Consider the following 27,025-nt stretch of genomic DNA (forward strand, 5'->3'; position numbering starts at 1 on the left):
AATCAGATGAAAGGAGACGAGAAACACCTGAAAGCCAGGAACCTTGGCTTTCAATTTAGATTTAGTTTCTCCAGTCAAAATGCAAGTAAAGCTTTTTGAGTCCCTAAAAATGTTCCTGACTTACTGAAAAAGCTCCTGTGGTAAAAAAGGATTATTTCAATTTTTCTGGTCGCAATGTAATTTAATGGGATTTCTAAGATGTGACATTTCAGATTTTTATCCGTAGTCACGCCCCGAGTTTGGAGACGCAGACATGAGTTTTAGATTCTGAAAGTTTATGAGCCTGTCTTTTAGGTGTCTCCGTCCACAATAGTACACGAATGGTCCTGTGTATCTCTCAGAAGTGGTACCTTATACAACCCCCTTCAGAAAAGTGCAAACTACCCCTTTAAAAAATGATGTAACATCCCTTTCACACACGCACACAGAATCATAGACACCCATACGTCTCTCCTCTGACCCCTCTCTCCTCTCAGAGGTGGAGTTGACTGAGAGCCGGGAGGAATTTGTCGAAGTCCCAGAGGCCCTACGAGCCTCCTCACTGGGTAGGCAAAAAAGAACATCTTCACCTTCTGCTTAATAAATCCACTCCTTGACTCTTAATGGCGAAATATGTTTCCAACAAATATCTTCCAGCAGCTCATGTCTCTCATATTTCTTGGCATCTATTTGCTTGTCGTCATGTGGCTGCTGCTCTGATATTCTGCTTCCTGTTTGGAAAACCTTGATTTTACATAAACGCTTTGTACCTTTTTCTTTCTCAGACGCGTTTCTTTTCATTTCGTTGAAAAAGGACACCAACTGGCATATAAGTAGGATATAAATAAAGCCAACAAATCTCTAAATGTCAAAGCTCTGTTCAGACATTATATTTTATTAGTTTTGAGTCTTATATTTTCTTGCCAAATAGGAATTTGAATGGCTCTGTACTAATAACACTGCTCTAATTTTGGTCCAACTTAATACATGATTAATATATGATTAATACAGTGGCTGCATGAATGCTGTTATTGAAGATGTTTCATGACTTTGTTCACATAAACAGAATTTGTTTCTTTACATGTCTTTGCCCACCAACCTTTCTTTTTATTTTGATACCAGGCCAATCTGTTTTGTTCATTTTAGCCCCTTTCATCCTCCTCTTCCCCAACATCCTGTCTTTTACCCCCCCCCCTTTTCTGTTGACCCTTTCCTCATCATTTCATCCCATCTAATTTAACCCTTTCCTTGTGACCTTCCTCACTTTGTTTGATAATTTTTCTGTTCATTCAGACAGAAATATAAACATCCTTAGAGACCATTGATCAGCCTCCTTCACTGATCTTAAAATTACCTCTTTCTTAAAATTAGGTATTTATGTTACTCTGACCCACCAGATGGTTTGTTACACAGAACTATTTGTGACGCCGTCATTGAAAAAGGCAGGCACTTTAAAAAAAATACAAAAAGAGTCGGGAGAAAAACAAAAACATGTTTGTGTCACACATAATCCATAATCAGGGATTCTCACGTGATCTTGTCACATTGCGAGAATCCAGCTGACAGGCAAGTAAATAAAAAAGGTTCATGTTTTAAACTTGTTGTCTTAATTGTTTAAGGACCGGTTTCTCCCGGTGACATATTATTTCTCCTGCCACTCAAGAATGCGAAATATGGCATCAAGGAAACATCAACATAGCGATAATAACAAGGCCATGAATTTCCTGTGGTGGATGATTTGTGTTTCACTTGGCGGAGGAGTTCTCATCACTGACCGCTGTAAATGTTCTTCCAGTGACATTTCCCTCAGTGGCCTAATGTAGTTGACAATAGTAAATGGTTCCACTTGCCATATCCTGGCATCCTGGTGAGTGATCATTGTATCCTGATGTTTTTATCTCCCAAATAGAGAGCTACAAATAATAAATATAATATATCTCATTAAAACAAAAACACCTGCATCTCACAATTTGCCTCCCGACCACTAATAACCGGTGTTATTGTAGGTCAACACATTTGAGAAATTAGATGTTTTCAGTCGGAAATACTATTTGATTTATAAAAGATGAGGGCGTTGCATATTAATGCTGGTGTGACTCACTTTTGACATTTTTTTTTTTTTTTGTGTAACAGTTTCAAGCAGGTCCATGGCTGGACACGAGTCTCCAAGATGGCCATCACAGGGAGACACAGAAACACAGCTGGACCCCGAGGCTCCCCCCACCCTCACCAGCACCCCTATAAAGCAGGGCTATGTACGTTTTAAAAATACCACCCCAGTGGATACAAGTAAACCAGTACCAGTTGACTGGGGAAGGCAATTACTGTGAAATACGAACGGATGCTTCTGACAGCGTGTGCCGCCTGTTTGCGGCTCCAGCTGACTTCACTAACGCTGTCTTCCTCGTGTCTGCAGTTGCGTCTCATGTCGGAGTGCAGCGGCAGCATTGAGGACATTAAGAGAGTCTCGCTGATCCTGGATGACGAGGACCAGCCGGAAGACCTCGGCCTGACAGGACTGACGGCCTCAGACAAACAGTCGGGTGAGAGACGCTGCAGCTTGGGACTCCATGTTCACTGTAATGGATTGTAAAGCTCAATGCTCAAGGCCAAACCACAACACAATATTCATAAATACAGCATTTCAAAGTAGAGCCATGCAGCAGATATAGGCGTAAGATGTATTCCAGTGTTGTGTTTTTAAATCTTCTGTAAACCAAATGTTGAAGTTTCTTCACGTCTGTGTGACCAGCTGGAAGCTTGAGACAGGAGACATATTTGGTGCTAATGTTTATACATCAATATTTGATGATGATAAGCTTCTCGTAGCATCGATAATAATCGTAGGTAGCGTAGCGTGACAAAAGAAACAACACGCACTTCTACGTCAGTAAATGTTTTTGCTCTCTCAGGCGTGATTGAACGCTGGGAGCTGATCCAGGCTCAGTCCAGGAGCCCACACGAGGCCCGTCCTCTCACGTCTGTCCTCGACGACATCACTTCCTGGTTGGAAAAGGTGACCCCGGTGCTAGAGCGCCTCCAGCAGTCTGACCCGGCAGCCAGTATCGAGGACATGGAAGCCAGAGCCACAGAACTAAAGGTATCGTATAAGACCAAATACAACAGATCTGATGCTGAGTGTTCAGCTTTGGTGTTTATATTCGTGGGTATTCTCTCGCAGGAGATGCAGAAGACGTTTACTCGCTACAAGTCCATCATGCTGTCTGTCAACCTGCGACCTCAGGAAGCAACAGATCAGCAGGAGAGGCTGGCTGCCGTTAACCAAGTCTGGGGCCAAGCATGTGCAGGCCTCCAGCAGTGGGACTCCAGTCTGAGGAAAACGCTGATGCGCTGCCAGGTGAGAAGGAAGTGTTCATAATAAGCTTTGTGGTGTCTTGAAATAGGAAGAACTGTCTCAGGTGAAACGTCTTGCTCTTACTCTGCCATTACCGCTCTGTGTGTTACAGTATTACAAAAGGTGGATTGTTCTATTGCGTTTATCACACTTTTAACTTTCATTCGTATTTTAATGCCATTCTTACAGCTAGTAGACATTTTTAATTTGCCCAATAAAAAAAACCACATTTCCACTACGTATGCAGCAGCTGTTCAAAAACAGCATATTTAAAAGCGTTTCAAGGTAACGTAGCGCGTTCGTTTCTTGCACAGTGTATCATTAAGTAAAAGATCTAATTAGGTTCTTGAAGAAATGTTACTTTCTTGATTCTTATTGTTCTGTAGTTTGTACTCGTGGTTGAATGCACTTATTGTAAGTTGCTTTGGATAAAAGCGTCAGCTAAATGACATGTAATGTAATGTCTAAATACCACTGCTTTTGTTCTTCTCCACACAGGAGTTCCACGAAACCCTCCATTCCCTGCTGCTGTGGCTGGCCCACGCAGAGAGCAGACGCTACGCAGTGGACCTCAGAGACCCGGCCACACCAGTTCAAGCCCTGCAACAACATCTCAGCACGCTCACTGTAAGCAGATCATCATGTAATATATTCACTGCCCGGCTGCGCCGCCCCGTCACCATCTCTCCCGTTTGTGGTTTGAAGGAGGTGCAGAAGGAGCTGCAGGGCAGGCAGACTCAGCAGGCCTCCTGCCAGGCTCTGTGGTCTCAGCTGCAGCCCGAGGACGAGGCTGAGGGGACCGGCGAGGCCAAGGAGAAGCTCCACGTGACCAGGAGCAAACTGAAGATGCTGTGGGGGCAAGTGGACCAGGACCTCAGCACTCTTCATCAGCGTCTGGTGAGCGTGTGATCATACACCTTTCTTTGTCATGTCAAACAGCAATCCTGAAATTGTTATTTAAGACTTTTTATGGACTTCATATATTTAAAATAACATTGTTACTACGAGCTATATGCAGGGTTCTTGAAATTCAATTCAATTCCTCTTCAGACCTTTTTTAAGGCCATTTCCATGATTTTAAGACGTCATCACCACTTCCGAGTTCTAAAGTCATCAGCGACACACTTAATCAGACATGATTGATGATTGATGGAGTGGGAACAAAGCACAAGTGAATGAATTGAGTGGCTGGACAAATGCAAGGTTTATTAGAAAGAGTAATATGACTAATATGCGAGAGCAACAAACACAATCTTGTTCCCTATAACACAAACATGCACTTGAACTCCTTTGAATATAAATTACTGTAGGCTTCTTTATATTAGTCCTTAATGTTATTGTATTTTGTATGTGTGCTGTGTCCCAATTAAAGGATTTGGAGGTCAAGAAAATCATACTTTTATTTGTTATTCATTTTTATGAAATGTTGCATTCCCCCATTAGTTAAGTAGTTTAACCCCTTCGTGTAAAGCGACCTCTGCATATACATTATTACTATTATAGCTGGATTCCACCTACACAATGCGTGAATACTTTGGTAATTGGTGTTTAATACTTTTCTTTTTCAATACACTTTAAGATCCTGCGGCATATTGAAAGGAGATGGTGAAATAACAATATGTCTTTAATTCAGGATTGTGAAACGGCATCAGACGTCCAAGGCCGAAGAGCATCTGCAGATCCAAAGACAGGTTCTTCTACTCAAAGGTGCGCAGAAAGACTTCAGTATGTTGCCATTTATTAATACAGTAGCATATAATGATGTTTTTTCTTGATGAAAAGTTTACTTGATTGCTTTCAAAAATGTGCAGATACTCAGGAGTGTTTGCAGGCTCTCCTGATGTTGTTGAGTCCTGTTGAGTCCTTATCACTTCCCGTATCCCTGGAATAAACGTAATCTCTGTGTCTCGTCGTGCAGAGAGAAGAAAGACTCGGCCCCGCCCCGCTCCTTCTTCTACAGGGTCCTTCGAGCTGCCTTCCCCCTCCACCTCCTGCTGCTGCTCCTCCTGCTCCTCCCCTGTGTGATTCCCCAGTCAGAGAGCGACCCAGGCTGTACTGGGGCCAACAACTTCGCCCGGTCCTTCTACCCCATGCTGCGCTACACCAACGGCCCGCCGCCCACCTGATGGAGATGTACTAACGGAGGAGATACAAAGACTGAGAACAAAATGGAAACCAACAAGCCACTTTGGTGTCACTCTTGACATCATTTCTACATGTTTGTTCAGGTGTTTAAAGCTGATGAAGTGATTGTCTTTGTGAACTGTTAACATTTATTTTTGTCTAACCTGAGGCTTTAAAAAAAAAAAAAAATCATGCTTAATCTATTTTTATGTTAGACTGAACTGAAAAGTTTATTTTATACATCAAAGGCACTTGTGAAAATTGTAATGTTATCTTTATGAAGCCAACCATTTAAAAATACGGCACTTTTATATACATTATTGTATAAACATATATTTTTAGAGTCTATTTGACTTGAGTCGATTGTGCATTGTTGAAACACTGAATATTTAGCAGGAGATAGATATAATGCTTATTTATAACTTCAAATGGTTGATGTATGCTCCTAATTTTCAGATAGTAAACACTTGTATCGAATGCCTAGAATGATGAACAAATAAATATGTAAATATGTACTTTACAGAGGGATTCAGTATGTGCTTTTGGAATCAATTGCAACCTAAAAGTTTCTCTTTGACAATCAATACACCAAAACAAACATAACTCGCGAACTGGTGAATATATATATATTCTTTGTTAAAACAAAGAATATATATATATATATATTCTTTGTTTTAACTAAAGGTTGTCATCATATTTTCATTAAAAGTTCACAGTTTAGTAAGTATGCCAGTATAGTGTCACAAAAAGTCATTTCAATCTCATAGTATGGCAGAAAAAGTGAAATAAAAATGTCATAGTTTAGTATAGTATGTCATAACAAAATGATAGTATGTCATTAAAAAAAGTTGTATCATAATGTGATGTCGACTCTATGAATAAACCACACAGAATCCGACATTACACGCCTAGGCAATAATTACATTCACAGAGTTCAGCAACTTCCCCTCTTTGGACAGATATATTGGACATATTGAGAACAAGGTAAAAAAATAATATAAAATAAATTGAATAGCTCGGAAAATGGTGATGTTTTGTTTTTCACTAAAGAAAACCTTCCTTGCAGATACTCAGGAGTGTGATAATAAAAAAAGATCAAACACCCATTTAACTGCATTTCAATCACAACGAACGGCACGTTAACAAAAAAGCCAATATTTTATTTTAATAATGCTAAGATCTGCAGCCTTAACGGGGTTAATGGAATATCTTGACCCTTGTGGAGTAGCAGTAACAGGTAAGACATTTTAAATAATTGAGCTAATAAGCCAGCATGCATATTCCAGCAATGATATGAATATTGAGGTGGAAGCCAAATAAGATGAACAAAAACCGCAATATTGTATATTCAATGCGGAGCTAAAGCCTGCAGGCAATTAGCTTAGCATAAAGACTGGAACTTGCGGATAAATCTTGATCTTTCTGCAACACTCAACAATACTCCCACCATCTAAAGCTCAATGATTAACAAATAGATATGAACACAACCATTTGACTCCAGAAGGTAATGGCACCCAGCTGTTGAACAATAAATAGTTATGGCCCAGCGTATTTTGCCAGCCAAATCAAATAGTTTACAGGATATTCAACCTTTGTTTCTTTATAATGCTTAAAATACTTTTTTTATTTGCAGTGCTTGTGCAAAGGCAATAAAGGAGCCCATTAATATGAGATATGAGTGTTCAGATAATTACAATCCCTCCTCGTCATGGTGGAGGTTGGTTTACAACTTTTTAGGGCAGAGCTTCAGGGCTCACTTTGGCTGTTGGAAGCTGGCGCCTGCCAACCCTCCATCAACGCTGCACCACGTTACGACCACACTTTTCTTCACTTCCATGGAGTCGACTAGCGCGTGCGGCTAATCAACACAGGAACAGCATCACTCTGCTCATTTATAACACTAATAAGGTTTCGGGGGGCAAAATGTCTCCACTAAGCCGACCCAGCCTCCTGTGCTGTTACCATACCGAGGTAGGCCGACTGCCTTCTAGAAACTCAATCAGTGTGTACTGCATACCTTCTCGCATGAAAACATATTACACTTAATAAAGTCAGACACTTTAACAGCTGTTATGAGTACTTTAAAACATTCTTACTAAAGTAAAACTATGAAATATTAGTACAACTATACTGCACAGTAAAGGTCCTGCATTCAAATGTTTACTTTAAGTGAAGAGTAAAAGAGAGGCATTCACAATGTACTTTTATTTACTTACATCTGCTTGATGTGGAGATTTAAATTCTAATAGGATGCTGGATTCTTTGATGAATAATAATTGATCATATTTTAATTGTTTAATTTTGTCAAACATGAACCTGCAATGTATGAACTGCAATGTTTTCCTTTGAAGTACAAGTACACACTAAGAAGTATGCAGTCAAGTGCCTTGGGGGCCTTTTGTAACTTAGTCCAGTGGACAATGAGTAAGAACAGTAACATAATTCAATAATTATCTAAACATCAGACTTGCTGTTTCTCCCGCTGGAGCTCATGGGGAGAGTGGTCGTCCCGGAACCACGGTACCCGGCTCGATCCCCGCTCTCCCCATAGTTGTATGTTGAAGTGTCCTTGAGCAAGACACTGAAACCCCAGTTGCTCCCCGGGCGCTTCACTGCAGCCCACTGCTCCTTAATAACTAAGGATGGGTCAAATGCAGTGAAGCATTTCCCCACGGCGATCAATAAAAGTGTACATTTCTTTCTATTCTTCCAGTGGTTAGCCTAATGCAAAGCTAATCAGCTCCAGTCCAGTCTGCACTAGTGGTTCTAATATTAAAAAACAAACGATTGGATTGAAGCAGTTTGGTAATTGCCAATTTAAACTTATCAAGCCACATTAAGTAACTCACTTTAAAACCATTGAAAAGAAATATTAAGTAAGAGCAATGTTGAGGTTAAAGTTAATTCTTGAAAAACCGAAGTTTAGGGTGAATCTCAAAGTCCACTTATGAGCTCATTCTGGAGCTTTCAACCATCAATGAGCACTAAATCCACCAATGAGCACTAAAGTCATCAATGAGAACTAAAGTCATCAATGAGGACTAAAGTCATCAATGAGAACTAGTCATCAATGAGCACTAAAGTCACCAATAAGAACTAAAGTCACCAATAAGAACTAAAGTCATCAATAAGAACTAAAGTCACCAATGAGAACTAAAGTCATCAATGAGAACTAAAGTCACCAATGAGAACTAAAGCACTAAAGTCATCAATGAGCACTAAAGTCCCCAATGAGAACTAAAGTCCCCAATGAGAACTAAAGTCATCAATGAGCACTAAAGTCATCAATGAGAACTAAAGTCATCAATGAGAACTAAAGTCCCCAATGAGAACTAAAGTCATCAATGAGAACTAAAGTCATCAATGAGAACTAAAGTCATCAATGAGAACTAAAGTCATCAATGAGAACTAAAGTCACCAATGAGAACTAAAGTCATCAATGAGCACTAAAGTCCCCAATGAGAACTAAAGTCCCCAATGAGAACTAAAGTCATCAATGAGAACTAAAGTCATCAATGAGCACTAAAGTCCTCAATGAGAACTAAAGTCATCAATGAGAACTAAAGTCCCCAATGAGAACTAAAGTCATCAATGAGAACTAAAGCACTAAAGTAATCAATGAGAACTAAACTCACCAATGAGAACTAAAGTCATCAATGAGCACTAAAGTCACCAATGAGAACTAAAGTCATCAATGAGAACTAAAGTCCCCAATGAGAACTAAAGTCATCAATGAGAACTAAAGCACTAAAGTCATCAATGAGAACTAAACTCACCAATGAGAACTAAAGTCATCAATGAGAACTAAAGTCATCAATGAGAACTAAAGTCCCCAATGAGAACTAAAGTCATCAATAAGAACTAAAGTCCCCAATGAGAACTAAAGTCATCAATGAGAACTAAAGTCATCAATGAGAACTAAAGTCCCCAATGAGAACTAAAGTCATCAATGAGAACTAAAGTCATCAATGAGAACTAAAGTCACCAATGAGAACTAAAGTCATCAATAAGAACTAAAGTCCCCAATGAGAACTAAAGTCATCAATGAGAACTAAAGTCATCAATAAGAACTAAAGTCCCCAATGAGAACTAAAGTCATCAATGAGAACTAAAGTCATCAATGAGAACTAAAGTCCCCAATGAGAACTAAAGTCATCAATGAGAACTAAAGTCATCAATGAGAACTAAAGCACTAAAGTCATCAATGAGAACTAAAGTCACCAATGAGAACTAAAGTCACCAATGAGCACTAAAGCACTAAAGTCACCAATGAGAACTAAAGTCATCAATAAGAACTAAAGTCACCAATGAGAACTAAAGTCATCAATGAGAACTAAAGTCACCAATGAGAACTAAAGTCATCAATGAGAACTAAAGCACTAAAGTCACCAATGAGAACTAAAGTCATCAATGAGAACTAAAGTCACCAATGAGAACTAAAGTCATCAATAAGAACTAAAGTCCCCAATGAGAACTAAAGTCATCAATGATAACTAAAGTCACCAATGAGAACTAAAGTCACCAATGAGCACTAAAGTCTCCAATGAGAACTAAAGTCATCAATAAGAACTAAAGTCATCAATGAGAACTAAAGTCATCAATGAGAACTAAAGTCATCAATGAGAACTAAAGCACTAAATTTCCCAATGAGAACTAAAGTCATCAATAAGAACTAAAGTCCCCAATGAGAATATACAATATACATTGTCATATTCATGTAATGTGTTTATGTAACTTTGTAAATGCTGTTCATTCTGTACACATGACATCTATTGCTTCTGTCCATCCGGGAAAAGGGATCCTCCTCTGTTGCTCTCCTGAAGGTTTCTTCCCTTTTTTCCCTGTCAAAGGTTATTTTTGGGGAGTTTTTCCTGATCCGATGTGAGGTCCTGGGACAGGGATGTCGTATGTGTACAGATTGTAAAGCCCTCTGAGGCAAATTTGTAATTTGTGATATTGGGCTATACAAAATAAACTGAATTGAATTGAATCAATGAGAACTAAAGCACTAAAGTCATCAATGAGAACTAAAGTCATCAATGAGAACTAAAGCACTAAAGTCATCAATGAGAACTAAAGCACTAAAGTCATCAATGAGAACTAAAGTCATCAATGAGAACTAAAGTCATCAATGAGCACTAAAGTCATCAATGAGAACTAAAGTCATCAATGAGCACTAAAGTCATCAATGAGCACTAAAGTCATCAATGAGAACTAAAGTCATCAATGAGAACTAAAGTCCCCAATGAGAACTAAAGTCATCAATGAGAACTAAAGTCATCAATAAGAACTAAAGTCACCAATAAGAACTAAAGTCATCAATGAGCACTAAAGTCATCAATGAGCACTAAAGTCATCAATGAGAACTAAAGTCATCAATGAGCACTAAAGTCACCAATGAGAACTAAAGTCATCAATGAGCACTAAAGTCACCAATAAGAACTAAAGTCATCAATGAGAACTAAAGCACTAAAGTCATCAATGAGCACTAAAGTCATCAATGAGAACTAAAGTCATCAATGAGCACTAAAGTCACCAATGAGAACTAAAGCACTAAAGTCATCAATGAGCACTAAAGTCATCAATGAGCGTTGAAAGCTCTGCATTTGTTTTTCATCCATCTGGATCTTTGACACACAAGTGGAGAAAAGATGGACCGTTTGTTTGTAAATTTTTAAATGACATTTACAAACCATAATTAATATGTCTTGCATTAGCTGTACAATACGTTTTCTTCTTTTATGGTGTGAAACAGAGAGAATGGATAAATGCATAAACATAAAACAAGAACGACATAGTTCGTAGTTCAGTAAAACTGCATGGTGGAACACACAGGAGATAATGATTGATTTTTGATTAAACTGCCATAAGTCCTTGAACCAGACACAACTTAGGCACATTATCACAATATTGTCTGGGAACATAAAGTACAACCTTAGTACACAGTGAAAATACAGTTTGCAAGAATGGATATAGAGCGTGACCAGAGGAAAAAACGGGGGGGGTTCAAAGTCTACATATTTACATATTATGCACCCTTCTTGCAGTGATAATGATTGTCGAAGCACTACTGTACACACGATGACATTTCTAAAAGATACAAAAATAATTTGCCTGTTCTTTAAGCAAAACTTCACAGGTCGGAGTGCAATGTTGTCATAAGAGCAATAACGGTCATGATACTTTTTACTCTCGGGAAAACAAATTGAATGTCTTTGATGAGAAAGCCAGCACAACAGGAACAATGGAGTCATCTGCAGAAGGCCCTCAGGTCCGAGAATGAGCTGTAACGCGCCCTCTAGTGGTCAATCGGAGCAGGAATCGGCTGGTTTCATTTCTCAATGACTTTTTCAATCTTTCAGTGGCTGAACTGATTTGTTTTCCGTCTATGTACTAAGCTAGATGGGTGTCTACTTCTACTACTCAAATAGACTTGCATTCATTTTAACTAAAAATAAAACTGTTTTTCGTATCGAGCAACAACAGTTGCCATATTTTAGCCACATGTATGCATGCTGTCAAAGTCTTACAGGAGCGGTCGTTGTTGAATGCTAACTAAATAACTATATTGTCGTCCATCACATGATATTGCATTTTCCTTTAAAGAAATAGGAAATACAGTACACTTGCTTCTTGCAAAGAGTTAGATGAGAGGATCCAAATCATTCGTGTCTGTGCACCCGTTGTCACAAGAAACTCACCAACGTATCTCATTTGTTTAATCTGCACAAAAAAACCTAAAATGTCACATTGGTTATGTTTTTTGTACATATTAAACAACCATCATATGGCATGTTTATGTTTCAAAAGGTGCTAGCAGTTTTACCCCTTTTTCCAGTTTCTATGCTAAGCTAAGCTAACCACCTGCGATACATATTTATCGCATATATGGGAGAGTGGTATTGATCTATCAATCTCATCTAACTATTGACAGGTAAGCGAATAAGCTTATTTACCAACATGTAAAAAGGCTTATTCACTTAAGATTTAAAAAAATGTATAATACAATCAATAGGAATTTTAATTAGCGCAATTGTTATCTCTTCAGTTATGATTTACAAAGAGCGTTCTCTGTGTGAAAAATACCAGACATGCGCGATGAATATATGAATATGATCCGATATGAAATCAGCTCCTCAACTCAAGGGAATCATGGCAGCAACATGTTACGTGAACATTTAAGCTGGTGCTACTAGCCAAATCAGTAACACTTTGTTTCCACTCAAGACTTTTCAATATGTAGTGATAAGGCTATGAATACCGAGAGATTGGTCTGTCTGCAGAATAACGTCAACAGATTCAAAAGTCCACCATGATTAGTGTCTCAAAGCTTCAGCTTTACCTTTCTGAGTTCACAGAATTCAGCCAAACGCTCCAGCAAAATGTCTCATCAGTCTCATGAATGATCTCTGTGCAAAGCGGTGAAGACTCCACCATCCCACTACTTCGGTTCACCTCCGCTCCCAGTGCTGCTGGGAGTCCAGGTGTTCGAGGGGCCGCTACTGGAGCCGTGGGGCCGAGCAGGAACCTGCGTCTGGCTCCCGGACTCCTGCTCGGGAGGCCGGCGGGGCAGACGGGAGCCGTGCATGATGTGGGCATCCAGCATCTCCAGCAACAGGTCATACAAAGGCACCATGTTCTTCATTTTCATGCAGTGGAGGTGGTCCATGCCTTTGTTGCTGCATGTTGGAGGAAGAGGAAGAAGAAGAAGAAGAAGAAGAAGAAGAAGAAGAAGAAGAAGAAGAAGAAGAAGAAGAAGAAGAAGAAGAAAAAGAAGAAGAAGAAGAAGAAGAAGAAGAAGAAGAAGAAGAAGAAGAAGAAGAAAGAAGAAAGAAGAAAGATGAAGGCATCTTGGTCAAACAGGAATTAGGAAGTGAATTAACGCATCAATTAGAAAGTTAGCATCGAGAACATTCACGGCACGGCCTCCTCTTACCTGGCATGGCGGATGTGCGAGAGCATCATGAGCAGGTGGGCGAGGCGGGTGTACTGCTGTCGGAAGGTGAGGCCGGTTTTTGCGATGGCCCACACCAGAGCGTCCGTCACAGCGTCCAGAAGACGCAGCAGCTTGGAGCGACTCTGCAGCTCCTCGCTGCCCTCTGACGAGCTGAGGCACATGTCTGGTAACACACGGGGGGGGGGGCAGACATGTTGGCTTCAACAAAGCGGCGACGCGTTGAGGATCAGGACAACGCTGGTGTGATGAGACCATTCAGCATCTACGTGCGTTTCACCTCAGAGCACCTTTATGATCCTTATATTTAGCCTTCATTTTAGTCAAAGCCTTTATTGTGCAATAAATATTGTTTAAATATTTTTCAATTCATTACCGTAAGCCATGACTGAAAAAACTACTGTATCGCTAGGTGAACGCACTTTCCAACCTTTCAATTGTGTAAATAGGTCGGCATTGACATCCTGCTGATAGACGAGTGTTCAAACCCATAAAAAGCTAAAAAATATGAGCTCTGTACGACCACGCTGGTTGAGGCAATAAAAAGAAAAACAGAAACATTAGTCAGACGTTAATTACTCCCTGGAATAGCTGCTCACCAGAGAGGCTCTGACCTTGTTCATCCTCTAACAGGCACTGTCTGTTGCTTTGAGCATTCAGCAGAACCAATGAGAGCAAACAGAGTGTTCCCATTATGGGTTTTCACTGGTAAATTATTTCACTGGTCCCCTTGCCAACCCTGTGCAGACTCACGCACCGACGAGATCACATGCTGAGACACCAACCAAACACGTTCTGGAGCCTCAGACACAAACGTACATCTCTTTGTCTCACTGACACACAGAGAGAACATAGGCTGCACAAACAAGAGGCTGTGCGAGTGTATGTACGCGCACACACACACACACACGCACACAAACAAACAAACACACACACTTACTGGAGTTAAGGAGAATCATGGCCTTGAGGCAGACGTACTCCTCTCTCCGCAGCTTGAGTTCTCTCACCCTGGACGTGGCAGCTATCAGCATATCAAAGATCTCCGAGAGGCCCTGGACACAGTTCCCCTCTTCTCTACCATGTTTAGACACAGAAACCACTTTATTTACACCTTTTTTTGAAAAATTAGGCGGACATCCTGTGACATTTTTGTAAGAATGCAGCGTGTGTTTAACTCCCACAAGGCTCCAAAAGATAGGAATGAAGCAGTTCATGTTTTTGGGAAAGGAAAATAAATTAATTCTCGCCTGGATCGTCAGGAGGTTTTATTCACACGCACAAATATATACTTTTACTCCACTACATTTCAGAAGTAACTATTCTGCTTTTTACAAACAGCTTTAGTTACAAGTTACTTTTCAAAATAAATTATACATACAAATATCTTAATGCTTCGGGTGCCACGGTAGCTCAGGGCTCCTCATTCTCCTCCGCCTTTCCGGTCTGTGCCATAAAACTAACATCTTGATGCATTCATATTATTAATCAAATAATGTAGTAATGTGACAGACGCCATTACTTATGATGCTGATATTTAAAGTACTATTTGCTGATAATATTTCTGTGTGGAATCTTCTATTTGTATAATACTGGAAGATTAATTTTCCCATGAGCCGTTGACTGCAAAGCCTGAAGAGCTCTGTCTCGAAGGTATGATATGATGATGATGATGCGGGTCACTACAGAGGAAGTGTCGTTGAGCCAGAGAGGTCAGGACACTTTGTTCAAGCTTTAGAAGTTGTTGTTGACTGCATGCAGAGCTGCTTGTTCACACCCAGTTTCTAAATGACGGTGCTGTGGAGGAGGGAGCAGTTTGAACTCCCACATGAAAAAAAAGGAAATGAAGCTACATCTTTATTTATTACCAGTATGATCCAAAATTGCATTGAGCAGCTGCCTCGTCAGACACACAGTAGCGATGTAGGACATGCATGCAGAGTTTCCTGTGAATCCGTTGCGAGTGTGAAAGACATTTTAATAGTGCAAATGTATAGAGAGGGAATTACAGAGTGTAAATACATTGAACGCTACCGCTACAAAAATAAACGGACATCAATAGTAAAACAAGGAGTTTGATTTCATACAAATCTTTCTGGTTATAACTTTGAATTTGTTTTTTAAGCTACGAGACTAAGATGTGTTAAAGGAAAGATCTGTCAGTACTCTCTGGTGGACAAAATATGTAGTGGCATTTTTCGTCTCGCATTTCTTGTTACTTACCGACATGTATGGCAATACTATGTTTCTGAGAGGTCAATACCAGCAATAAAAGCCACTCCAAAAGGATGGCTTTAGGTTTGACACTGGCCCAGAGAAAATGTCACTAATATAATATAATATAATATAATATATATATATATATATATATAGCGCAAAGTCCCTAAATTACAATACATGCTGTTGAAACTTTAATTGGAGTGGGAGAGAGGACGAGACAGACTCAAAACAAGCGTCACACCAACGTGAGAGTCAGCATTCTGTCCACCCTAGGTGTATATATATATACACTTTGATACCTGCAGGTTTAACCTAACATCCACATTAATGATGCCACACTAAACTGTCCCTTTAAGTCAAGCTTGTGCAGCAGATATGCGAGATGTTGGCGGTGGTACCTGCTCAGGCTGAGGTCAGGGCAGAAGATAAGTTTCCCCGGATGGTCCACTGACCTCCACATCAGTCCGATCATCAGCACCTCCAGCCAGCAGCACTCCAGCAGGTGCACCTGGTCCAAAAGGCTGAGCTCTACAAACCCTGAGGAAGATGATCAAAATGGGAGGTGACCGTGTGCAAACTCACGCTGCAACGACAAGTTGATTTATACGTGAAGGGAAAAAAAACTACATTCGAAAAATTTAAATAATTGTTAATTGCAGTCCTTATTAATGAGGTTGTGTATCTAAATCAGGTTCCAAACAAGTTAAGGACACCGTGCTTGAGGCCATGTGTCACTGTGGCATGTGCCGATGTCTGTTTTTAGACAAACTTTGAGTCACTCCGTCGAGTAGGGACACACACACATGTCACCTCAGGGTGAGGTAACAGGTTTCTGGGTGATGGCGTCTGCCTGAAGCAAAGGAAGAGAAGCCGTGGCTGAAAATTGCCCGAAGTCACAGCTTTCCATTTGGTCCCAAACGTTCATATTCTGCGGGCAAGCAGTGTGAATCAATCAGCCCAGACTCGACTCCCATGCTGAATAAAGCCGAGACAATTAGAGCGGCTGGTCGAGATACAGGCGTTAACTCAGGTGTGCAGCTGACTGAACTGCTCTGCACGGTGTTCAGAAAGACGAGGCACAAAAAGATTGTTATACAAATGTCATTGAAGCAATTTTCTCTTATGCTGCATTATTTTGTTTACAGGTATTTTGTGTAATCTTGAACTAAAATGAACTAAATTTGTTTTGCTATTCACATTGGACCCCCGTGTCTTTTCCATTTCTTGGTGCCCAGCCCCCAATTGCTGTGACCAACGAATACAGATTAAGCTGATGAGATACAACATGCTAATTGGTGCACTTTAGATGCGCTATAGGTGCATTTCTGCACAAAGCCGTTTTCACCTGCTTCCCCTTTTTCTGCAAAACCAATGAAGCGTATCGCTCTGTACCTCTAGCTTTATATGTAATCTACTAGTGATATGAATTGTCAGTGTAAGAATAAAAAACAGGGCAGCAGGATATTAGTTGCCAAGTATTGAGAAGATCCACTGTGTAAAGCAAAAAGGGTGAAAATCATGCACTTTATGTTAAAAGTTAAAAACTCAACAAAAATGTGTCACTAAAATGAACTGTAATTTTCCTTGAGGCTATTTAAAGGTTCCCTGCATTCCCGACACACACCTGGAATCTTCTTGGCCCAGCTGATCATGTGCACCAGCTCCTTATCAGCCAGGTTGGTGAGCGACATCATGACGTTTGCTTCAGTCAGCGGCCTCCTCATGTCCTTCATGAGGTAGATCTCTGGCGGCTCCGCCTCCATGATCCGCCCAATCAGCTGTTCTGGGGTCAGTGCAGGAGGGTGGGGCTCGTTTAACAAACTGACCGCTGGTCCGGCCAACGTCTTCGGTCCGTTGGTTCTGCCCTCCGAGGACAGACGGGTCACTCGCCTCACCTGGGGATTCCTGCTGTTCCCACGCTCCTTTCGCATACCTGAGACAAAGAGATACGCGCCTTTTACAAGCGCGCTGGCAGTAAAACGAAGCTGTGAAAACAACACCGACATATCATCACAATAGGACGAACAGTCGCTTATTAACACCTCACATAGTTATGGAGCTTCATCAGCAGCAGCTGTGGTTTTGTTTTTGGTCCAGACCAAAAACAGAGCTGCCAATGTTATCTGGCTCTCGGGCTGCTAAATGCTGCTAAACGCTCCACAACGTTCAATGCCAGGCGTGATAAATTGCGGAAAGGACAGTTTATTGAGGTGATACTCACTATAAAGCTTCAGAAAGCTGCACGAATACATGGCTATTATACAAATATTTATTTTGGCTGCTTTTAAATACACTTAAAAAAGCTGAATACAGTGTGGGTCGCTAGAAATCTCCAACGGCAAAGCAATCTTCTCCCCTTTTCACAGCTGTGAAACCAATTACGTTGATATTGGACTGAAGAGCCACCTTTCCTGGCTGCTGGAGTGGGATCATGTTGCTCTGGGAAAAGGAGGGAAGCACTCTAAGACAAACAAAGCCACGGGGAACTTTGGATCACCTGACTTTTCATATGACAAGTTGACAACCAGAAGAGCACGTTGGTTAAAAAAATAAATAAAAAATGAAATGATGTTTTTTCTAGTGACAGTTTGATGTTCTTTATGGGCCGAAATAAGAAATGAGAGCATACAAAAAAGACACTTACCACACTTGGTCATGCCGACTTCACAGCATTTGCGAAGGCGGCACGCCTGGCAGCTCTTGCGCCGGTTCTTGTCTATCGTGCATTGATTGGTTGCTGGACAGATGTAGTCATTGTGTCCTGAGACCACAACAGGAAGAGGAAAGAGAAAAGACGAGGACAAAAAGAAAAAGCAGAAAGAAGTTCGAGGGGAAAAATGGAGGACCGAGAGAAAATGGGAAAAAGTAGAAAATAAAAGCATTTTGAGGACCAGACCGACGTTGAAAAATGAGCACCTACTAAATCGTGACAACTGTACTATGATGTGCGAGTATTACATAACAGTAACCATGTTAATGGTGCACGCTCTGGGATCACATTTTGAGAATTAACAGCCGTGTTTACCGTGTTGTGCTAAACAGCACCAAACTCAAAGTTCAAAACTAAAGTATTGGTCAAATGAAAACGGTGACCTCACGATGCTGCCAAAGGAAAAGTTAGGGGATCCACAAAGTTATCACGATTATCTAGAGGGGGACATGAATGCCCACAACATATTGCACGACAATCCCTTCACTAGGTAACGGGGAGTACACACGATTCCTCCTTCTGGCTGCGGTGTTTTTTAACGTCCATCATGACCACAAAGATTTACAATCGTAAATATTAAAACAAGTGTGACACGAGGCCGATATGAAACCTAAACAGTTGTTTACGCATGCCTCGGGGTGTGCAGACACGTACAATATCGACTGGGTGGAAGACTGCGTCTCACCTTGGATGCTCCTCTTGAAGAAGGCCTTGCACCCCTCACACGACCACACGCCGTAGTGGTAGCCGGAGGCGTAGTCGTGACACACGGCGCAGTAGTGGAGGTCCGCCTTGCCGCCGGATGACACCACGGCGTCCTCGCTCTCTTGAGAACGCCTCCTCACACTCTTACTAACGGATACGTTTCATTCATCGTTTCCAGAGAAGAAAAAGCACATGGAATAAGTCATTTAATGAGCAGGATGCTCCATTTTTAGAAATCATTACCATCATTAGATTGTTTGGGCTTTTTTGCAGCTTTCGATAAGCAGGCAATAATTGAAAGAGACGGGACAAATTATCCTTTTCATTTATCACTTTATTTGTTTTAAAAATGCAACTCTGAATACTGACTCGGGCTGAAATAATTAGTCTATTCATCAATTAGTCAGTTGACAGTATTCTTCAATCATTTTGATAATCAACTAGTAAGTTGCTGTTTTTCTCAGTTAAAGGTCATTGCAAATTTCATATTTTGGGGGTTTTGGATTGTTGGTCCGACAAAACAGGCAATTTGAAAACATGACATAGGGTTGTGACATTAATCGCAAAAATAATCAATTAAGTGATCATTTAAAATGACCATTAGTGGCCGCTGTGCTCCAGACAGGTGATCTTGGGGGGGGATAGGAAAACCAGTTTGCCAGTGAGGACGTGATGCACCATCCTACCTGGTTGTTAAGACACCGTCCCGCTGCGCCAGCTCCACCCACGGACTCTGGATTGGCTGCCCTTGCTGGGGCCGAGTATGGGAGTGGTGCAGAGGTATGGACGGCCCCACGTGGCCGTGGCTGGGCCAGAACAAGGCAGGGCTGAGTGACCGATGGACGGAGGGGCCGTCTGAAATGCCCGGACTGGCATAAGTGAAGACAGTTGGACTGTAGAAAGGCATGGTGGCGAAGTCGTGCCCGAGGTCGGTGTAAGGTGAGGGGATGCAGATGGGCTGGCTGGCTTCCAGGGAAAAGCCAGGAGAGGAGGAGCTGAGGACCGGAGGAAGGACACGACAGCCAATTCGTCTGGAGTCCACCTCCTGGAGCTGGAGGAGGGTTTGATCCTTCTCTAGAGAGGAGGCAGCGGCCATCGCAACTATAGACGGTCTCAGTATCCCCGAGTTTTAACACATCGTCAACAAAGAATATTAGCCTACGGTGGAGTTTTCTGGGTTCACTGGCCTTGAAATATCAAAGCAAAGACCAGACGATCTTCCCACACCGGCCGGGGTTGTTTAATGTTTCTCATGAGCTCACTTGTAGACTCCCAGAATGATGGATGACTCCCAAAAAAAAAAAAAAAAAAAGAAACAGTGGCTGACTTTGATTAGACTCTGCTCACCGTAAAACGCAAGATGGATCACATCATCAAACTGATATCAGATGATCCAGAGGATAGTGAACACAGTCCCTCCCCCCTCTTCCCCCCCAGTGCAGGGAAGATATTCAGTGCTCCGTCTCTGTCCAGCCATCATCCCACATCATGGAGTAGCACACAGAGTGCTATCCACCTGCAGGACAAAGAGAGAAACAGTAGTCAGCTGAAGTGCAATGGTGACATTGAGTTTGGCTGACATTTCTAGAAAAGAAAAATAATAAAATGCAATAAATAGCAATATGGTACAACAGGTACGACGATGAATGTGATGAGACCTAAACCATTGGCTGAAGATGGCCATGAGATGGTCAAAAGCTCTGGAAAAAGAACCTTGAATTTTTAATAATGTTTTTTTATATTTTTTGAAAGTCATTAATCCACAAGAAAAACAGGTCCATTAATCTCCCCAAATGGCTGAGAGACGTTTTGGGGGTTTTGCTCGCCAACAAAACTCCATAATCCATAAGAATAGCTTGAAGTCTTTTGCGGTAAGCGGAAAATGAACGCCGCTGAAAAATGGCGGTGATTAAACTCACAAAGTTGCAACAAGCACAGTTGACCATTAAATACTTTAGTTACCGTGTAAATCAGCAATATAAATTTTGATGATATCGCATTAAAATGTTATCGGAGAAATCACTCTTATGGCTGTGGAAATGCTTTTGGGAAATGGAGTCATTTAAGCGTACCGATCATTACTTTCATGGCCAATAGCCCTCCAGCTATTTCATATTTACAGCTGACTGCTAGAGAAAGTCTCGACAAGCTAAATCAAATATTAAAACTGGGCACAATTGCTCTGAGAATCTTCAAATATTCTACGACTGTATTTTTGTGTCCAGAATAAGGGCCCTAATACTTCCACTGAAACCGTTGCTTCATTGTGGAAGTGTGGACACATTATGAATGTCTGAATGTCTAATTTACTTTATGTATTCTTAGAAACTTTAAACTTTTCATGTAAAGCAACTCCAAAGGAACTTTCATTTTGTGTTGATTTTGGCGTTGCCCGTGGACAAAAGTGTCAAATATTCTCTTTCCAATATTCTCGCTGACGGTCTTATTTGCTCATGGAGGTCATATAGAGGCGTCGGTCTCCAACTGTTTTAGGTTTATATTCAAAAACCCTTATGTTAGCGTTTTCACGAAAAAGGTTAAAGTGCTGAATAAGTCATTTGTCACTATGCATTTTTAATTTGGCTGATAATGCTAGTATTCAGTAGTAGTATTCATGCTAGTGATGTTTCAGACACATTTGCCTTCACACATACAACGAATAGTTTGAAAGTCCATCACTGTCAGCTTCAAGGTAATGGCAGCTTTTTATTTCTTTTAAATGATATTGACAAAGGATCCATGTCTGGCTGATGATACCGAGTGTGTGTTGGCAGGAGGACGAGGGTTTTACCTCTGACTTCTTTTGGTTTATCAATTCTTACCCAACCAGTCTGATGAGATGCCAGGAAATCAACAAGTTTGAGTTATTCTCCGTTTGAGGTTTAAAACAACACCGCCCGCCAGCTCATCTGTTTCGGCTCCAATCCTGGAAAATGATTAATTAAATGAAGAAATACACTGTCTTATCAAAATATGCAGCCCTACCATTAATTATAGGCAAACAGAAATTAAAATGTTATTACACCCGTGAGGATATTGTAAAAGTCAACGGGTCATATGCTGTTTAATTTCTCTAAGTTTCCGATGGCCTTGTGTCTGTTGCCAATGATCCGACTCCTAAAACAAATGAGTCACTTTAAGAGAACAGAAAGGAGACTGTGGCAATTGTTGGTTTCTTCAGTTACCATTTGGGGGTAAAAGCAGATGTGGAAGAGTTTCCTTTGAAGCTATGACCTCGCCTTCAAAACCTCTTCACTGTCACACTCTCCAGCAGCTGGCAGCTAATTGTGAGAGAAAACCTCCCTGCTGCACACGGACAATAAACGATAAGGAATATACGGTAAACCACTGTTCCTTTATTGAAAAGGTTTAAATGTCTTGGTGAAGACGCCTCCGCCGTCACTACCTCACGGGGCTGTCATACAGAGCGAGGCCATTGCTTCCAATGGTTAAGGCAAAGCTGGAGCTGGAAGTTATATCGGCGAAAATATTACTGATGAAAATGGAACCTCTGACTTCCCCAAATTAGATGACTTTGCTCTTTGGACTTTGGGTAAAGATCTCAATGAAACAGAAAATGTCTTTTCAACAGTCCAGTTAGCTGCATTTCAGGATTATATGCTGCTCTCTAAAAGGCATAGAGCAGGAACTGCAGAAATGTAAAGTAACACATTTAAATATGTGCATTAGATTTCTGAACTGTAAATACTTAAATGTAATGTCTTTTCAGGCCGATTATAATTATTGCCACAGACCTTGCATATAGCAATATTTAACTAAGCTAGATGCACTAGGGGGCAATCTAAAAGGGTGCACACAAAAAAACATATCTACAAACAAAATATGTTTATGCCTCATCAAGTTTCTTGTCTATTCGAACTAATGAATTTGTCCAATGAGGGAATATTTAATGAAATACATTTAAATATGTGATTTAAAAGCATCGTAACATCATCAAATCACCTGAACTCAAGAGTCAGAGGAATTAGTGCTGCTCTCCAAAGATAGGCTTGTTTAAGCAGTTTGCCCACTGTTGCTTTGTTATTACCATATAATTAGATTTAGCTTCCGTCTCGTTCATGCAGTATGACAAAACTCAATAATTAAGAAAATGTGGTCTTGTAGACCAGCGTTTTGGCTTTATAGGGCGGGTAACCTCCTTATTTATACAGTTGGCAAACATTTATGCAGCTGATACACTGATGTATAAATATATATACACATACATGCACGTATCCTCCCGCAAAAAAAACAAAGGTCAAAGCCAAATAAAGCAACATCGAAGTGACAGTACGTTTCTTGGTCATTAGCCAGAAGTGCATGCCTTTTACACAAAAGCTCAAGGTCATGTCGCTTCCCATACTAAAACCTTCCTGCCTCCCGAGAGCCAGGCGGAAACGGATGTGAAAGCAGCTCTGCAGAAAGAAGCCGTACTTCACTTATATTTTATATATATATATATATATATATATATATATATATATATATATATATATATATATATATATATATATACATATATACACATACACACACACACACAGTGAGGGACTGGCGACACAGAACGGGGGAAATATCGTTGAATTGTTTGCCCCGCTGTAGAAGAAAGCCTCAGGTCGACAGCACGAGGTTTCTGCTTTACATTTACTGCAGGTACTTTAAAACAAATTAAACTTGAATATTAAATATGAAAGGCTGTGTGATAGGTTAAGTCACAGACCAGCAGTAGCTGCATGTGTGTTTGGGACAGGGAAGAAGAATTCAACCAAGCGTTTACTGTACTGCACTATGATAAAGGATGTTCCTCAAAAAAAAAGTTGACAATGAAAATGGTAACCTCTCTAAAGAATATACACCATATAATAATAATAATAATAATAATAATAATAATAATAATAATAATAATAATGTCCTTGCATTTCCTAATCTTTATAAAATAAAACCTCCAAAACCAAACTAAAACTACACATTTTAAGACGTCTTTAAAAAAATTAAAAAATAAGAATATATATACATATAATAGAATATAGAATAATAAGACAGCAATCTGCAAAACAACTAAAATAAAAGCAACGTTTGAACTGGAGAATGTTGTCGTGATCCAACATCAGATGCAAAGTTCAAACAGGGGGTTCTGCGCCGCAGCTGCTTGTTTACACAGAGATGAGTGCTTTCTGGAGGAGAACATCTCTTTAGAATGTAAACGCCCGATTCCCAGAACCCACAAAGAGACACACATCACATCGGGGATTCATATGGATATCTATAAGTATGGTTATGGATACACCTGAACATCATCAGACGTGCACGTGGGTGTGACACGTGTGTGATCAGCAGCATCTTTCTTTAAGTCTTTGAGAAAAAGTGGAATATGTGACCAGTTTGAACCTAGAAATGATTGAATAAAATCTTCCCATCTTGGTAATGACTTCTTGCTGGAGCTTATTCTGTCACCCATTAACCCACCGGTCCACGCACACGCACACACACACACACACACACACACACACACACACACACACACACACACACACACACACACACACACACACACACACACACGCACACAGTTACAGGCCTCCAACTTGTTGCCTGCAGCATACACCGTAGTAATAACCCAGAGGGGCAGTCGTCAGCCACACGTCCTGCGTGCACAACAGCTCAAATGTCTCAGACAATGGCAGATAGTCTCACCTCTCGCTCCGCGAAACACCAGTTGCAGACAAAGTTTTCCTCTATGAAGTTCCGCTGCGGTGTCACATGGCGGAGCAGTGTGAAACAACGAGTTCGGGGAGCCACGGGAGCCACGGGAAGGCCGAGCAGCGAGTCAAACCACCGGCAGTCAGATTACCTTCATGTACGAGTCGCACCGCCGTGGCTGTCAGCGCACCAGACGAACCACCAGCTGCGTTGTGGGAAATGAAGTCAAGTCGCACAGAATACGGTGCACAGCATCCGGTGTGGGCTTTCAAAATAAAATTCACCGACACGCCGGTTTTGATTTTTTTCGTAATCGTTCATCGGCATTGGCGTCAACTTCGATATGGTGAACAATGCAACAATTAAAGTGGAAATACTTGTTATTTATTTTGATGATTTTTAAGAGCATGTTTTGGTTTGTAAACTGGTTCTAATGGCATAAAGTACAATGACCAAGTTGTTCCTATGAGCCCCACATACTAAATGCAATCTTATGTTTCCTTTGGCTTTTGCTTTTACAGTTTTTGTAATGTCTTTTATTCCCATTTCCCATTTCTTTTTTTGTTTTCTTGCCAAGCATTTTCTAACTTTTTCTTTGAAAGATAATGTAAAACAACATGATTTGCACAGTTATAGTCTAAAATGGTTTCATTTATGATGTTCTATGCTTAGCTGTCCTTCAAGTTTTGAGTGTGAACAATTATAAATCTAAAGAGATATTTTCGAAAGAAATTTCAAATGGCTATCAACTTGACCTTCAGTATGACACTCTTTTTACGCGTAAACATGTGCTTTTATTTTGAAGGAGATCTCTCTTGGTCACATCTTTATATCAATATAAGAACTTGACAGCTGCTCAAGGAAAGTGGCTCTGAAGTGAGAATAAACCACACCTTCCTGGTTGGTGTGTTTTCAGTCTATCTAATCCTGATTGTGGCTTTTTAGTTCAATTTCACTGTTCCCTCACAAGTAAAGTCAGACCAGCACAGATCAATCCAAGGTCCATTGTGGGTGATACGCTTAACTTGTTTAAATGTTAAACATGTAAAAATGTCATCTTGGTACCAGTTAGTAACTTAATCTGGGTCACTTGTACTTATTGGCATTTACAGTCAAAACTAAATGTGACATGTAAGCAAAGCAACAGGAAGTCCTTTATAAATAAAACTATAAATACAAACTAAATTCAATGCATCCAATATCAATATCTTAAATCAAAGAAATTATTATCAACCATTCAAAAACAAAAATGATTCCCTCAAACATGTCAAAACCTCCACATGTGTTGAAGAGAATCTACAAAGAGCTCCAAGAGTGTCATACATGCGTGTGGATGTTGTATTAAGTCTTGGACCATTTCTTTATAATTGATAGGCTTGAAAATGTAGTCAATATAATATATAATATAAACAGAAATGTAATATATTTGACTGTGAGGTCTACTTTTTGGGCAGCCACAAACAGAAATAAGGTAAATTTGTCGTTTGTGGTAACATCGACTTGTCTTAAAGTTCTGATTTCCACATGTTTACCTCCTTGTGTTTGCTTCACAGTGTTGATGCATCATCATCCCCCCGAGCGTGTTGGGCCTTCCTTTACTGAGGTCTGGAGTCTGGAGGTCACTGAGCAGCACTGAAGTCTGACCTCTGCATTCCTCGGCAGCAAAGCCAGCAACAAACGAAAAAAATTATTTCAAGATGTAAAAATTACAAATTGTGTATTATTTTTATATATATATGCAGTCCACACAGTTAGTACTCTTGGGAGGGGGAAGATACATTAAACTCATCGTAAATAATATCAAGCTGGAGCAAAACAGGACTTGACTAGTTTAGATGCTTTTCCTTTCTTTAGATTTTAGAGCTATAAAAAGGACTCTGGTTCCTCGGTGAGTTCTATCCGAGTGTAAATAAAGGTATTTTTATGTGGGTGTTTAACCAAAAAGGCATACAAATGTGTTTCATGTATACTGGTGGTTGTTTTCCATATCACGTTCACCAACTGGAGAACATCATCACGTAAAATTGCATTAATTGGCGGGTTTACACATTCAGTACTGTTATCTGTATAAGTGTAAGGAATACAGATAACTGCATGAAAGGCTGAAACTAATGACTATTTTTATAGTTGATATAGTTTGGTATTTCTGCCTGGAAATATTCTATTACGATTGTTTTGACTGGTATTGTAAATGCGATCATTTTTTACATCCTTTTCTTTTGCATTGTTTACTCATTTTCATTGATAAACCTTTTCAAATGATAATGGTGGGATTTTCTTC

The 27,025-nt window shown here is 40.4% G+C and overlaps 2 protein-coding genes across 5 annotated transcripts in view; one reads left to right on the forward strand and one right to left on the reverse strand.

The window, feature by feature from the left end:
- Positions 1–6,230, forward strand: part of LOC117727444 (nesprin-1) — a 77,909-nt gene extending 71,679 nt beyond the window's left edge. Inside the window, exons 106-114 of the mRNA XM_034527765.1 lie at positions 477–545; positions 2,113–2,234; positions 2,396–2,522; positions 2,892–3,079; positions 3,161–3,337; positions 3,833–3,961; positions 4,040–4,231; positions 4,968–5,041; positions 5,253–6,230. Of these exons, the coding sequence (XP_034383656.1) occupies positions 477–545; positions 2,113–2,234; positions 2,396–2,522; positions 2,892–3,079; positions 3,161–3,337; positions 3,833–3,961; positions 4,040–4,231; positions 4,968–5,041; positions 5,253–5,460 (1,286 nt within the window). The 3' untranslated portion in view covers positions 5,461–6,230. The remainder of the gene's footprint in view (positions 1–476; positions 546–2,112; positions 2,235–2,395; positions 2,523–2,891; positions 3,080–3,160; positions 3,338–3,832; positions 3,962–4,039; positions 4,232–4,967; positions 5,042–5,252) is intronic.
- Positions 6,231–12,194: 5,964 nt separating this feature from the next.
- Positions 12,195–20,140, reverse strand: esr2a (estrogen receptor 2a). 4 transcript variants are annotated; one of them, XM_034527555.1, is made up of 9 exons: positions 19,731–20,140; positions 19,025–19,191; positions 18,274–18,390; positions 17,254–17,562; positions 16,028–16,166; positions 14,353–14,486; positions 13,395–13,578; positions 13,006–13,137; positions 12,195–12,957 (listed from the first exon to the last, which is right to left on the reverse strand). In XM_034527555.1, exons 1-9 carry the CDS (start codon positions 20,138–20,140, stop codon positions 12,900–12,902), a joined length of 1,650 nt encoding a protein of 549 aa, XP_034383446.1. In that variant the 3' UTR covers positions 12,195–12,899. The 4 variants fall into 4 exon arrangements, with proteins under 4 accessions (XP_034383446.1, XP_034383445.1, XP_034383444.1 ...); XM_034527554.1 differs by adding an exon at positions 19,486–19,495 and having other exon boundaries at positions 12,195–13,137; positions 19,025–19,187; XM_034527553.1 differs by having other exon boundaries at positions 12,195–13,137; positions 19,025–19,185.
- Between the last annotated feature and the right edge of the window lie 6,885 nt (positions 20,141–27,025).

The sequence above is a fragment of the Cyclopterus lumpus genome, chromosome 24, assembly GCF_009769545.1.
Source record: "Cyclopterus lumpus isolate fCycLum1 chromosome 24, fCycLum1.pri, whole genome shotgun sequence".
In the NCBI taxonomy this organism is placed as follows: Eukaryota; Metazoa; Chordata; class Actinopteri; order Perciformes; family Cyclopteridae; genus Cyclopterus; species Cyclopterus lumpus.

Coding starts and splice junctions, on each gene's coding strand:
- esr2a (XM_034527554.1), bottom strand. CDS start 20,140: ATGGCCGCTGCCTCCTCTCTAGAGAAGGATCAAACCCTCCTCCAGCTC. Junction 18,391..19,024: donor CTTCAAGAGGAGCATCCAAG/GTGAGACGCAGT, acceptor TTGTGGTCTCAG/GACACAATGACTACATCTGT. Junction 13,138..13,394: donor TCGCACATCCGCCATGCCAG/GTAAGAGGAGGC, acceptor TCCAACATGCAG/CAACAAAGGCATGGACCACC.